Here is a 12588-nt window from a genome sequence, read left to right on the forward strand (position 1 = left end):
AAGGATTGAGAAGATGCAAGAAAGGTTTAACAAGGACCTAGAAGAAATAAAAAAGAGTCAATATATAATGAATAATGCAATAAATGAAATTAAAAACACTCTGGAGGCAACAAATAGTAGAATAACAGAGGCAGAAGACAGGATTAGTGAATTAGAAGATAGAATGGTAGAAATAAATGAATCAGAGAGGAAAAAAGAAAAACGAATTAAAAGAAATGAGGACAATCTCAGAGACCTCCAGGACAATATTAAACGCTACAACATTCGAATCATAGGGGTCCCAGAAGAAGAAGACAAAAAGAAAGACCATGAGAAAATACTTGAGATAATAGTTGAAAACTTCCCTAAAATGGGGAAGGAAATAATCACTCAAGTCCAAGAAACCCAGAGAGTCCCAAACAGGATAAACCCAAGGCGAAACACCCCAAGACACATATTAATTAAATTAACAAAGATCAAACACAAAGAACAAATATTAAAAGCAGCAAGGGAAAAACAACAAATAACACACAAAGGAATTCCCACAAGGATAACAGCTGATCTTTCAATAGAAACTCTTCAAGCCAGGAGGGAATGCAAAGACATACTTAAAGTGATGAAAGAAAATAACCTACAGCCCAGATTATTGTACCCAGCAAGGATCTCATTCAAATATGAAGGAGAAATCAAAAGCTTTACAGACAAGCAAAAGCTGAGAGAATTCAGCACCACCAAACCAGCTCTCCAACAAATACTAAAGGATATTCTCTAGACAGGAAACACAAAAACGGTGTATATATTCGAACCCAAAACAATAAAGTAAATGGCAACGGGATCATATTTATCAGTAATTACCTTAAACGTAAATGGGTTGAATGCCCCAACCAAAAGACAAAGACTGGCTGAATGGATACAAAAACAAGACCCCTACATATGTTGTCTACAAGAGACCCACCTCAAAACAGGGGACACATACAGACTGAAAGTGAAGGGCTGGAAAAAGACTTCCCATGCAAATAGGGACCAAAAGAAAGCAGGAGTAGCAATACTCATATCAGATAAAATAGACTTTAAAACAAAGGCTGTGAAAAGAGACAAAGACGGTCACTACATAATGATCAAAGGATCAATCCAAGAAGAAGATATAACAATTATAAATATATATGTACCCAACATGGGAGCACTGCAATATGTAAGACAAATGCTAACAAGTATGAAAGGAGAAATTAACAATAACACAATAATAGTGGGAGACTTTAATACCCCACTCACACCTATGGATAGATCAACTAAACAGAAAATTAACAAGGAAACACAAACTTTAAACGATACAATAGACCAGTTAGACCTAATTGATATCTATAGGACATTTCATCCCAAAATAATGAATTTCACCTTTTTCTCAAGTGCACATGGAACCTTCTCCAGAATAGATCACATCCTGGGCCATAAAGCTAGCCTTGGTAAATTCAAAAAAATAGAAATCATTCCAAGCGTCTTCTCTGACCACAATGCAGTAAGATTAGATCTCAATTACAGAAGAAAAGCTATTAAAAATTCCAACATATGGAGGCTGAACAACACGCTGCTGAATAACCAACAAATCACAGAAGAAATCAAAAAAGAAATCAAAATTTGCATAGAAATGAATGAAAATGAAAACACAACAACCCAAAACCTGTGGGACACTTTAAAAGCAGTCCTAAGGGGAAAGTTCATAGCAATACAAACATACCTCAAGAAACAAGAAAAAAGTCAAATAAATAACCTAACTCTACACCTAAAGCAACTAGAAAAGGAAGAAATGAAGAACCTCAGGGTTAGTAGAAGGAAAGAAATCTTAAAAATTAGGGCAGAAATAAATGCAAAAGAAACAAAAGAGACCATAGCAAAAATCAACAAAGCCAAAAGCTGGTTCTTTGAAAGGATAAATAAAATTGACAAACCATTAGCCAGACTCATCAAGAAACAAAGGGAGAAAAATCAAATCAATAAAATTAGAAATGAAAATGGAGAGATCACAACAGACAACACAGAAATACAAAGAATCATAAGAGACTACTATCAACAATTATATGCCAACAAAATGGACAATGTGGAAGAAATGGACAAATTCTTAGAAAAGTACAACTTTCCAAAACTGGACCAGGAACAAATAGAAAATCTTAACAGACCCATCACAAGCACGGAAATTGAAACTGTAATCAAAAATCTTCCAGCAAACAAAAGCCCAGGTCCAGACGGCTTCACAGCTGAATTCTACCAAAAATTTAGAGAAGAGCTAACACCTATCCTACTCAAACTCTTCCAGAAAATTGCAGAGGAAGGTAAACTTCCAAACTCATTCTATGAGGCCACCATCACCCTAATACCAAAACTTGACAAAGATCCCACAAAAAAAGAAAACTACAGGCCAATATCACTGATGAACATAGATGCAAAAATCCTTAACAAAATTCTAGCAATCAGAATCCAACAACACATTAAAAAGATCATACACCATGACCAAGTGGGCTTTATCCCAGGGATGCAAGGATTCCTCAATATCTGCAAATCAATCAATATAATACACCACATTAACAAATTGAAAAATAAAAGCCATATGATTATCTCAATAGATGCAGAGAAAGCCTTTGACAAAATTCAACATCCATTTATGATAAAAACTCTCCAGAAAGCAGGAATAGAAGGAACATACCTCAACATAATCAAAGCTATATATGACAAACCCACAGCAAACATTATCCTCAATGGTGAAAAATTGAAAGCATTTCCTCTAAAGTCAGGAACAAGACAAGGGTGCCCACTTTCACCATTACTATTCAACATAGTTTTGGAAGTTTTGGCCACAGCAATCAGAGCAGAAAAAGAAATAAAAGGAATCCAAATTGGAAAAGAAGAAGTAAAACTCTCACTATTTGCAGATGACATGATCCTCTACATAGAAAACCCTAAAGACTCCACCAGAAAATTACTAGAACTAATCAATGATTATAGTAAAGTTGCAGGATATAAAATCAACACACAGAAATCCCTTGCATTCCTATACACTAATAATGAGAAAACAGAAAGAGAAATTAAGGAAACAATTCCATTCACCATTGCAACGGAAAGAATAAAATACTTAGGAATATATCTACCTAAAGAAACTAAAGACCTATATATAGAAAACTATAAAACACTGGTAAAAGAAATCAAAGAGGACACTAACAGATGGAGAAATATACCATGTTCATGGATTGGAAGAATTAATATAGTGAAAATGAGTATACTACCCAAAGCAATCTATAGATTCAATGCAATCCCTATCAAGCTACCAACGGTATTCTTCACAGAGCTAGAACAAATAATTTCACAATTTGTATGGAAATACAAAAAACCTCGAATAGCCAAAGCTATCTTGAGAAAGAAGAATGGAACTGGAGGAATCAACCTACCTGACTTCAGGCTCTACTACAAAGCCACAGTCATCAAGACAGTATGGTACTGGCACAAAGACAGAAATATAGATCAATGGAACAAAATAGAAAGCCCGGAGATAAATCCACGCACATATGGACACCTTATCTTTGACAAAGGAGGAAAGAATATACAATGGATTAAAGACAATCTCTTTAACAAGTGGTGCTGGGAAAACTGGTCAACCACTTGTAAAAGAATGAAACTAGAACACTTTCTAACACCATACACAAAAATAAACTCAAAATGGATTAAAGATCTAAACGTTAAGACCAGAAACTATAAAACTCCTAGAGGAGAACATAGGCAAAACACTCTTCGACATACATCACAGCAGGATACTCTATGACCCACCTCCCAGAATATTGGAAATAAAAGCAAAAATAAACAAATGGGACCTAATTAAACTTAAAAGCTTCTGCACAACAAAGGAAACTATTAGCAAGGTGAAAAGACAGCCTTCAGAATGGGAGAAAATAATAGCAAATGAAGCAACTGACAAACAACTAATCTCAAAAATATACAAGCAACTCCTACAGCTCAATTCCAGAAAAATAAATGACCCAATGAAAAAATGGGCCAAAGAACTAAATAGACAGTTCTCCAAAGAAGACATACAGATGGCTAACAAACACATGAAAAGATGCTCAATATCACTCATTATCAGAGAAATGCAAATCAAAACCACTATGAGGTACCATTTCACGCCAGTCAGAATGACTGCAATCCAAAAGTCTACAAGCAATAAATGCTGGAGAGGGTGTGGAGAAAAGGGAACCCTCTTACACTGTTGGTGGGAATGCAAACTAGTACAGCCACTATGGAGAACAGTGTGGAAATTCCTTAAAAAACTGGAAATAGAACTGCCTTATGATCCAGCAATCCCACTGCTGGGCATACACACTGAGGAAACCAGAAGGGAAAGAGACACGTGTACCCCAATGTTCATCGCAGCACTGTTTATAATAGCCAGGACATGGAAGCAACCTAGATGTCCATCAGCAGATGAATGGATAAGAAAGCTGTGGTACATATACACAATGGAGTATTACTCAGCCATTAAAAAGAATACATTTGAATCAGTTCTAATGAGGTGGATGAAACTGGAGCCTATTATAAGGAGTGAAAGAAGCCAGAAAGAAAAACACCAATACAGTATACTAACGCATATATATGGAATTTAGAAAGATGGTAACAATAACCTTGTGTACGAGACAGCAAAAGAGACACTGATGTATAGAACAGTCTTATGGACTCTATAGGAGAGGGAGAGGGTGGGAAGATGTGGGAGAATGACATTGAAACATGTATAATATCATGTTTGAAACGAGTTGCCAGTCCAGGTTCGATGCACGATACTGGATGCTTGGGGCTGGTGCACTGGGACGACCCAGAGGGATGGTATGGGGAGGGAGGAGGGAGGAGGGTTCAGGATGGGGATCACATGTATACCTGTGGAGAATTCATTTCAATATTTGGCAAAACCAATACAATATTGTAAAGTTTAAAAATAAAAAATAAAAAAAAAGAAAGAAATGCCTGGAAGCCTCATCCACCCACAGATAAAACGACTGGAGGACAAACAACTTACCTGTGACTTCATCATCTTCCCCAGTTCTGGAAAATCTGCTCTCTCTGTGACTTCTCTCTGTCCTGATACTCTGAACCTCTGGTCAAAGATGGGAATGCACCCCAAGTCCTGAGGCTTCTTCTTTCTTATCTCACACAAGTCTTGATCCTGAGACCCATGGCCTAGAGTTGCAATGGGAATCTTATTTGAGATGATGTCATTCATTTGGGGACCTCAATCTTGGTTCTCTATAACTGGGAACTCAGACGGGCTATTTGCTAGCGCTAAGGAACAAGATGGAGAGTGAGCTACTGGCACATGTCAATCGAGCCAACCACAGCCAGGCCAGGCCTGCAGCACACTTTGTGCTCTGCAGCCCAGCTCCCACCTGGGAATGCCTGACGGGAGCCACCTGCCTTGTTGGTTCAACCAAAGGCTCCAGGGGAGCCTAACACCTCAAACCATTCTGCAGAGGCAGCAATAAAGTCTGGAAAGACAGTCCTGGCTCACTGACCCTGCAGCATCTTTTCCTGAGGGCACTTAAATGAAATGCCTGGCACTGGTGCTACAGAATAAAATGCAATTCACTTCCAGGCAAGATAGGGGACAGGAAAGGGCTTTTAGATCAAGATGGAGAAGCATCCTGGGGTGCTGGCCCTCTACTCCAAAATCAGTCTTGGAGCCAAAGGAAAGTATAGATCAGAGGAACTAAAAGAAATGGCCAAAAGGTGTGAGACCTCAGGGGAGACAGGCCTTGGGGAAGCTGACACTTGGGTGTGGGTTTGCAGCTGATCCACAGGGTTACAACCCAGAGCAGACACCACAAGAAGAGAGGCCTAAAGGAACCTTTACCATCCTTTCTTTCTCACCTCACGCTCGGGCAAACACTGCCTGCTCCTCCCTCAGAAACCAGCACAACAGCCCAGGCCATGGGCTCCCAAGGGGTGACAGGAGACAGATCAAAATCCCTGCTGAGTTTAGGCATCACAGAACTGGCAAGGCTCCCAGCTGCCTTCAGGCACATTTGCATCTCCCACCTTCCCATGTACCCTAGAGAACTGCTCCACAGCCTGCTTCTTTCTAAGGTCTCTGGTCCCTGCTCAGAAGAGCTGCTTGCAGAGGGGGTGATATGGGGCTATCCAATGGTTCTGAGGTCAACACTGCTGGCCCTGGGGCCCCTTCCCTCCCCTCTGCTTCCAAGGCCTGGTCTCAGCCCTTCTCTAATACAATTACTGGAGCAGGAGAGCAGACAGATAATACCTTTAGGGTGATCCAGCTCAGAGCCTGTGAGGGTGAACAAAAAGAAAAAGACCCCTCAGATCCCTATTTCAAGAGCATTTACTGTAGAAAATGTGTAATTACAAAATCTTTCTCTGCCCCTTTGGGATGTACGTAAATCTTTTCTAAAACTAAGTTTAACAACTCATCAGTGTCTTTCTTATGGACCTAGGAGGTGTCTCTGAAATCATCCAGGTAGACACATCCCTATCTCCTGGTCTCTAGGAGGACAGCAGCCTGACTGGCCTGACTGTGGCACCCAGGTCCAAGCTGGAAAATTACCTCCCATCATAAAGACATGAGAAGTGTATTTTTCCTTTGGGTGAAGGCAAGTAGCTAAAACAGTAGCCATTCCAACTATCAGGTAAGTTTAGGATGAACTCTGTGTGACAGATGATCCCTTAAGACTGTGTTGCAGGTCTGTCTAGCAGGTTGTACCTGCGCGGCTACAGAAAAGAACACCATCTCTTCCTGTCTCTTGCAATATTTTTAGCAGATTGTCTAAAGTGGACATCACATTCTGGTTTAATTTTTATTCAATAATAAAACTATTCTTTCTCTTCTATTTTTGTGGAGAAGTTTTCTGGATTGGTTTGTTAAACTATATCCACATAGAATCAAATAACCACATAAATAAATACAACCACTACTTTAAAAACTTTTTAAAAGATCACAAACTGTAAAAAGAGATCACCTTAGGCAGAATTATCGGAACAGATGGACCAACAGTTAAGATCAGCATGATCACAAATAAAATACTACATCTTCATGCACACAAATACTTACACTTTCAATTTCTCCACCACTCATGAGCCAGGTCACTGACATCAGCCAGACACCGGATCAGAGCCAAGGACGCCACAGGGGCGGGGTCACACAGGGATGTGATTTCCTTCATGAGGGTACACCTGAAAGGAAGTGTCCAAAAACACAGTTCCTGGTAAACCTGGGGACACGAGGGACAAACTCCATCTCCTTACTGAGATCTGTCCAGTGCTGTGGTCCAAACCTGTGGTCTGGGAGTGACTGCTGGGCGCCCCCTGAGATGTTCGTGCTCCTGGCTTGGTCCCCACAGGCTGACAGGCTGCAAGGAAGACCAGATGTGATGGACAATCAATGGACACTTTTCTAGAAAGTAAACTGAGAAAGAAGAGAACATAATTCCTACAGGAGATCCAGCGCAGGAGCCTGTTGTTCTATTAAGAATGGCGGGAAGGGGAAGGAGGCATCCTAAGTGTCCCAGTTGAACAGAGAGAGATGTGTGGACTCGTCCTCCACAAGTGAGGGCAGAAAGTTATGCCTGGGTGTCAGCACACTGCCAGGTTTTGCTCCAGGGCCACTAACAAGAGTGGAGAGAACACTGGCCCCTTTGAGGTCCTTCCTGCCACCCTCAGGGTTGGGCTGAGGGCTGTAATCAGACAAAGGAAGTCTGCTTTCATCACCACCTGCTTAGGAGCCCCAAACTGCTCAGTCGGCAAGGGAAAGAGAAAGGAAACCCAGGAACACTGCTCAATGCCGGCCAGACCACAAACCAGCTCCCAGCATCGTCGATCGAGGGCCTTGAGAGAATCAAGAGAAGACACAGGCCAGGCAGGGAGGGCAGGTCCCAGTGTGGACCAGGTACAGAGAGGACCTGCAGTGAGTCAAGAACCAGCGAGGCTGGAAAGACAGACTGGATTTTGAATTTTGACTGAAACAGTGGTAGAGGGCAGAGCAAGGGCATCCAGGGCAGGAAGAACTCCTACTGGTGGGAAGGGAGAGTAATGCCATGGGTTCTGCCCACGTGTGGGTGCAGCGGACACAAAGATCAATGTCCCCCAATGAGACTGGACTCTCCTCAGTCCAGTGTGAAAAGCGTGGTGCTTGAGAACAGGTCTCTCAAGAAAAACATCCTTCGAGAGCAGAGAGTGACACCCAAGGGAAAAGCACCTCCTCCTGGGACATGCAGGGAGCTCTTTGGGGCTCCTGGGCAAGGGCATGTCCCAGTGGTCTAGGAGGCTGAGGGAAGAGACTCCAGAGTCAATGCTTTTCAAACCTGGGGTCCTTGAGATGCAGGCCCACCTGCCCTGGAAGCGTCTATCTCATCTGGACCCCTTTTGGGTTGATGCACAGGAGCCCTCCTGCAGCTTCTCTGGAAAAGGGGACGTGCTGACTGTACTAACACCCAAAACAGTCACTCTGTTTCTCCCCCAGGATCCAACATACTCCTGCACTCTGTTCTCACATCCACACCAGATCTCTCTCACTCACACACTCATACTCACACTCTCTCTCTCACACACACACACACACACACCCCAGTGCATACACACACACTCACAGTCTCATTTATGGCTCAGGAAAGCAACAATTTGTTAAGGGTCTCTTTCTACTGGGCCCTGCTCTGGACACATGGGAGAGACCACAAAATAAGACAGATGATCCCTGCCCTCTCGGGTGGGATACAAACATCAACAAAATTTCTGATTGTCAGAGCGCTCAGAAGAAACTTCAAATGTGACAGACAAGTGGGTAGATGGAGGATACTCCTTGGAGATGACTCTTAGCTGAGCCCTGAGGAGGTGGAGCCCCCTTTGGAAGGCCATAGGCCAACCACACCCATGAAGGTGCATCAGACACAAGTGGGAGGATTCAGAGTCAATGGGGTCACTGAGAATTCTTAAGAAAACATTCAAGTAAAAGGAGCCATCACTCACCAACAAGGCCACACAGGTGCTGGATGAGAGGGGCTAAAGAACAAAAGACAACATAGTTATTGAACAGAGGTCACAACCTGAGAGTCTTGCCTGAGCCCACACATGATCCATCCAAACCCCAAAACACCACGCTCACAGGCCCTGCAATCACCAACACCCACAGCCCCTCAAACACACGTTCCAAAGACCACCTCAATCACACTAACTGACCACCTGAGAATTCCCCAGCCCCAATAACTGAACACAAACCACTGACCCCCACGTGTCCACCATCCCTCCAGGGTGTCTGGGCCATCACTTACACACACTGTGGGTCCCCAACACTCTTCTAGCAAAGCTCCCAATCACCAACCACCAGTGACAAAACCAATCCACAGAAGTATGTGAATCAATGAATCCCAAAGTCTCTCACCACAGCTCGATCCCCAATCAGACAGTACAGAACCGTTTGCTCCTGGTCACAGCAGGCTCTCCCTCACTCAGCCCTGCGCATAGCCACAGGTATCCCAACAGACCCCTCAGTTGACTAAAACCCCAGAGCCCCTTACCTCCAATTCCCACAGGTTTCTCAATGCCACCAAGAAACCCCATCACTGGCTCCTCCAAACTCCACTCAACAATCTCCAGGCTATTCGTTGACTAGAAACTGTCACTGGAATCTCACATGCTGAGTCCCAAAGGACACCTGCAGACCTCCCATCACTCCCTTCTATGGGTACCCACCCACTCACCTTCACAGGTGCAGGCTTGCTAAATCCCATCACGACCTACCACCTAAACTAGCCCCCATCACTAACCCCCCAGTGGTCCCCAGCCCCTCATCACATAGGGCTGCCAGCCACTCACCTCCTTGATATCCACTCTCTAGTCCACCCTGTGCTCACCCACCACTTGCTGATATCCCCACAGCTCATCACTCTGCAAGGGCCTCCAGAGCCATACAAACACCAACACCCCCAGCCCCTCCAACAATGCCAAATACCACCCCCATTTTCCACTCTCATAACCCCCAACAGGCCACCTATCAACTTAAGCGCAGACCCCCAACACTGATACACAGCCCCCAACCTGACATCTCGGTCACCAGATCCCCAAACACAGACTCAGACCACTCACCAGCCTGGGCCACCCTAGTCACTCCCCTCCACTAAAAAAGCTACCACTAAACTGTCAGGCCAAAACAAATGCAGGGCTTCCCTGGGGGTCCAGTCGTTAAAGAGTCTGCCTTGCAATTTAGGGGACACCAGCTCAATCCCTGGTCGGGGAAGATCCCACATGCCTCATGGCAACTAAGCCCACACACCACAACTAATGAAGCATGCGCTCTAGAGCCCAGGCTCCACAACAAGACAAGCCACCACAAGGAAAAGCCTGAGCACAACTGAAGAGCAGCTCCCACTTGCAACAACTAGAGAAAGCCTGCATGCAGCAACGAAGACCCAGCACAGCCAAAATAAATAAGTGAACCTTTTAAAAAATGCAGACTTGGGAAAGAAATATTTCACTCCAAGAATTTATTATCGTGGGTGGTGCGGGGTGCTGAAGTAGGGAAAACGCTGTGGCCCTAAGAGGTAGAAGCATCTCGGCAAGGTGTCAGGATGCCGGATCAAAGGGCAGGGTGACCAGATGGCAGATGACAGGACATTTCACCAGAGGCTGGCCATTTCTCAATGGGCGGGCGGCCGGGGGTGGTGGGCCGGGGTGTCAGGGCTGTAAGGCTGCTCAAGCTGCAGTGCACCAAAGTTCAGTAAACTGCAGGAAAAAGAGAAGCTGAACCAAAGAAGTTTGGTTAACAACTGCTTTGATGTGTGAGGACAAACGGTTCAGCTAATCATTGATGAGGTAAAGGATGAGAGGAGTTGGTATCATATTTATCTATGGCCTTGTCACAGGTAAACAAGGGAGTCCTGTGAGGGGCACAGGGTTCTTGGAAGGAGGGGTTTCCTTGAACCCTGGAAAGGGGAACATTTCTTAACCTTCCTGTTTTCCAGGGGCACAGGGAACAAAGTCTAACACTGCAGCAACCAAAAGGCCTGTCAACGAAATCCTCAGTTCAACCACTCGGAGCCCTCTCAACGCTGCCCAAACAGACTCCCCTCAAGGGCCTTATCATTCATCCCTTTGGGTCCAGTCCCCAATCCAAGGCACCCAAATCATGGATCACTAGAGCCTTAACTATTCCTACAAACCCTCAATCCACTTCCCCAGTGCACAATGACACCAAGCAGCCCTTCATTCACTCCAGAGGGTGACCTCTGGGCTCCCTCTCTCCCAGCGCCTGCTGTCGCCGCCCCCGCCCGCCCCCCCAAAAAAAATCCTTCCCTCCACTGGTTTCACAACAATTCACCCCTCCCTAACCCCAAATTATTGATTTCCACAGACATTCCAATATCTCAACCCTCAAGTGACCCCCAAATTAATCAGCTTCACGGTCTGCTTCACAGTCCCTTCATCGCCCACCACCACCGGAGGCCTCTCCCGGACCCCCAAATCTCCCACCAGACTCCCACACCACCGATACCTACACCCAACCCTACAGACCCCAGTCCTCCAAACCTTGCCCCTCATCCCGCTCCCTCCCGCCTCCGCGCTGCTCTGCCATCTCTAGCCCTTACCCCGCGCCGCCCCGCCCCCCATGCAGCCCTATGCCCCTCCCCCACAGCCTCACCCGCAACGTACCCCCGCACCTGCACCGGAATCGAAGCCTGCGCAGCAGGAAAATCCTTCCGAGCCTCCCCCAGTTCCCGGCTCCGGAGCTGGTTCGTACACACGCCGGCGTCGCCCCAAGCCGGTCCGCGCCGGGGTCATCACACGGCCCCAGTCGGACGCAGAGGCCACAACCAGCCCGCAGCCCCGTCCCCGCCCCAGCCCCAGCCCCAGCCCCCCACAACCTTACCCCTCTGGTCTACAGAACCGAGGCGGACGCGGCTGGGCCTCGGTAGTGTCCACGCAGAACTACATTTCCCAGAGTCCCACTCGCTTTAGAACTACATTTCCCAGAGGGGCTTGCGGCGCGGCCCTCTGAGGGACAGGTGTGCGCTTTCCTGTTGCAAAACGCTTTGTGGCTGAGCTGTAAGATACAGGGGGCGCTTCCTTCATAATCTGCACACAGTCCTTTTCATTTTTGATCATGCGTAAGTGTTAAGACGCTTCAGTCATGTCTGACTCTTTGTGACCCCATGGTCTTTAGCCTACCAGGTTCCTTCGTCCATGGAATTCTCCAGGCAAGAACACTGGAGTGGGTTGCCATTTCTTTCTCCAATGCATGAAAGTGAAAAGGGAAAGTGAAGTCGCTCAGTTGTGTCCGGCTCTTAGCGACCCCATGGACCGCAGCCTACCAGGCTCCTCCGTCCGTGGGATTTTCCAGGCAAGAGTACTGGAGTGGGTTGCCATTGCCTTCTCCATTGGTTGTTTTAGGTACAGTTAATCTTCAGTTCCAGGGTACATTTGTTCCCATTTCTTTGAGGCCAATTCTCCGCACTGTGGCAACAGGACCCATTATGCTGTGGGTACAGTCTGGTCATCATGTAGTTAACTTTTTCACCCTGGTGTTTTTCGTAGCTATAAGACTGCTCCCGGGATATGATTCAGAATATTATCTATAGC

The 12588-nt window shown here is 45.4% G+C and overlaps 1 protein-coding gene across 10 annotated transcripts in view; it reads right to left on the minus strand.

Moving 5' to 3' along the window:
* ZNF605 (zinc finger protein 605) overlaps positions 1-11948 on the minus strand; it is a 30139-nt gene extending 18191 nt beyond the window's left edge. For 3 of the 10 annotated variants that reach the window (XM_055549455.1, XM_055549445.1, XM_055549446.1), the window contains exons 1-6: positions 11879-11948; positions 8983-9015; positions 7296-7370; positions 7073-7194; positions 6269-6292; positions 5030-5190 (exon numbers count right to left, since the gene is read on the minus strand). In XM_055549455.1, coding sequence (XP_055405430.1) covers positions 5030-5044 — 15 coding nt within the window. In that variant the 5' untranslated portion in view covers positions 5045-5190; positions 6269-6292; positions 7073-7194; ... (1 more) ...; positions 8983-9015; positions 11879-11948. Of the gene's footprint in view, positions 1-5029; positions 5191-6268; positions 6293-7072; positions 7195-7295; positions 7427-8982; positions 9016-11661; positions 11823-11878 lie in introns of those variants that run through there. The other 7 variants (XM_055549451.1, XM_055549448.1, XM_055549450.1 and 4 more) reach the window with 7 other exon arrangements.
* Between the last annotated feature and the right edge of the window lie 640 nt (positions 11949-12588).

The sequence above is a fragment of the Bubalus kerabau genome, chromosome 16 (genome assembly GCF_029407905.1).
Source record: "Bubalus kerabau isolate K-KA32 ecotype Philippines breed swamp buffalo chromosome 16, PCC_UOA_SB_1v2, whole genome shotgun sequence".
Lineage (NCBI taxonomy): Eukaryota > Metazoa > Chordata > Mammalia > Artiodactyla > Bovidae > Bubalus > Bubalus kerabau.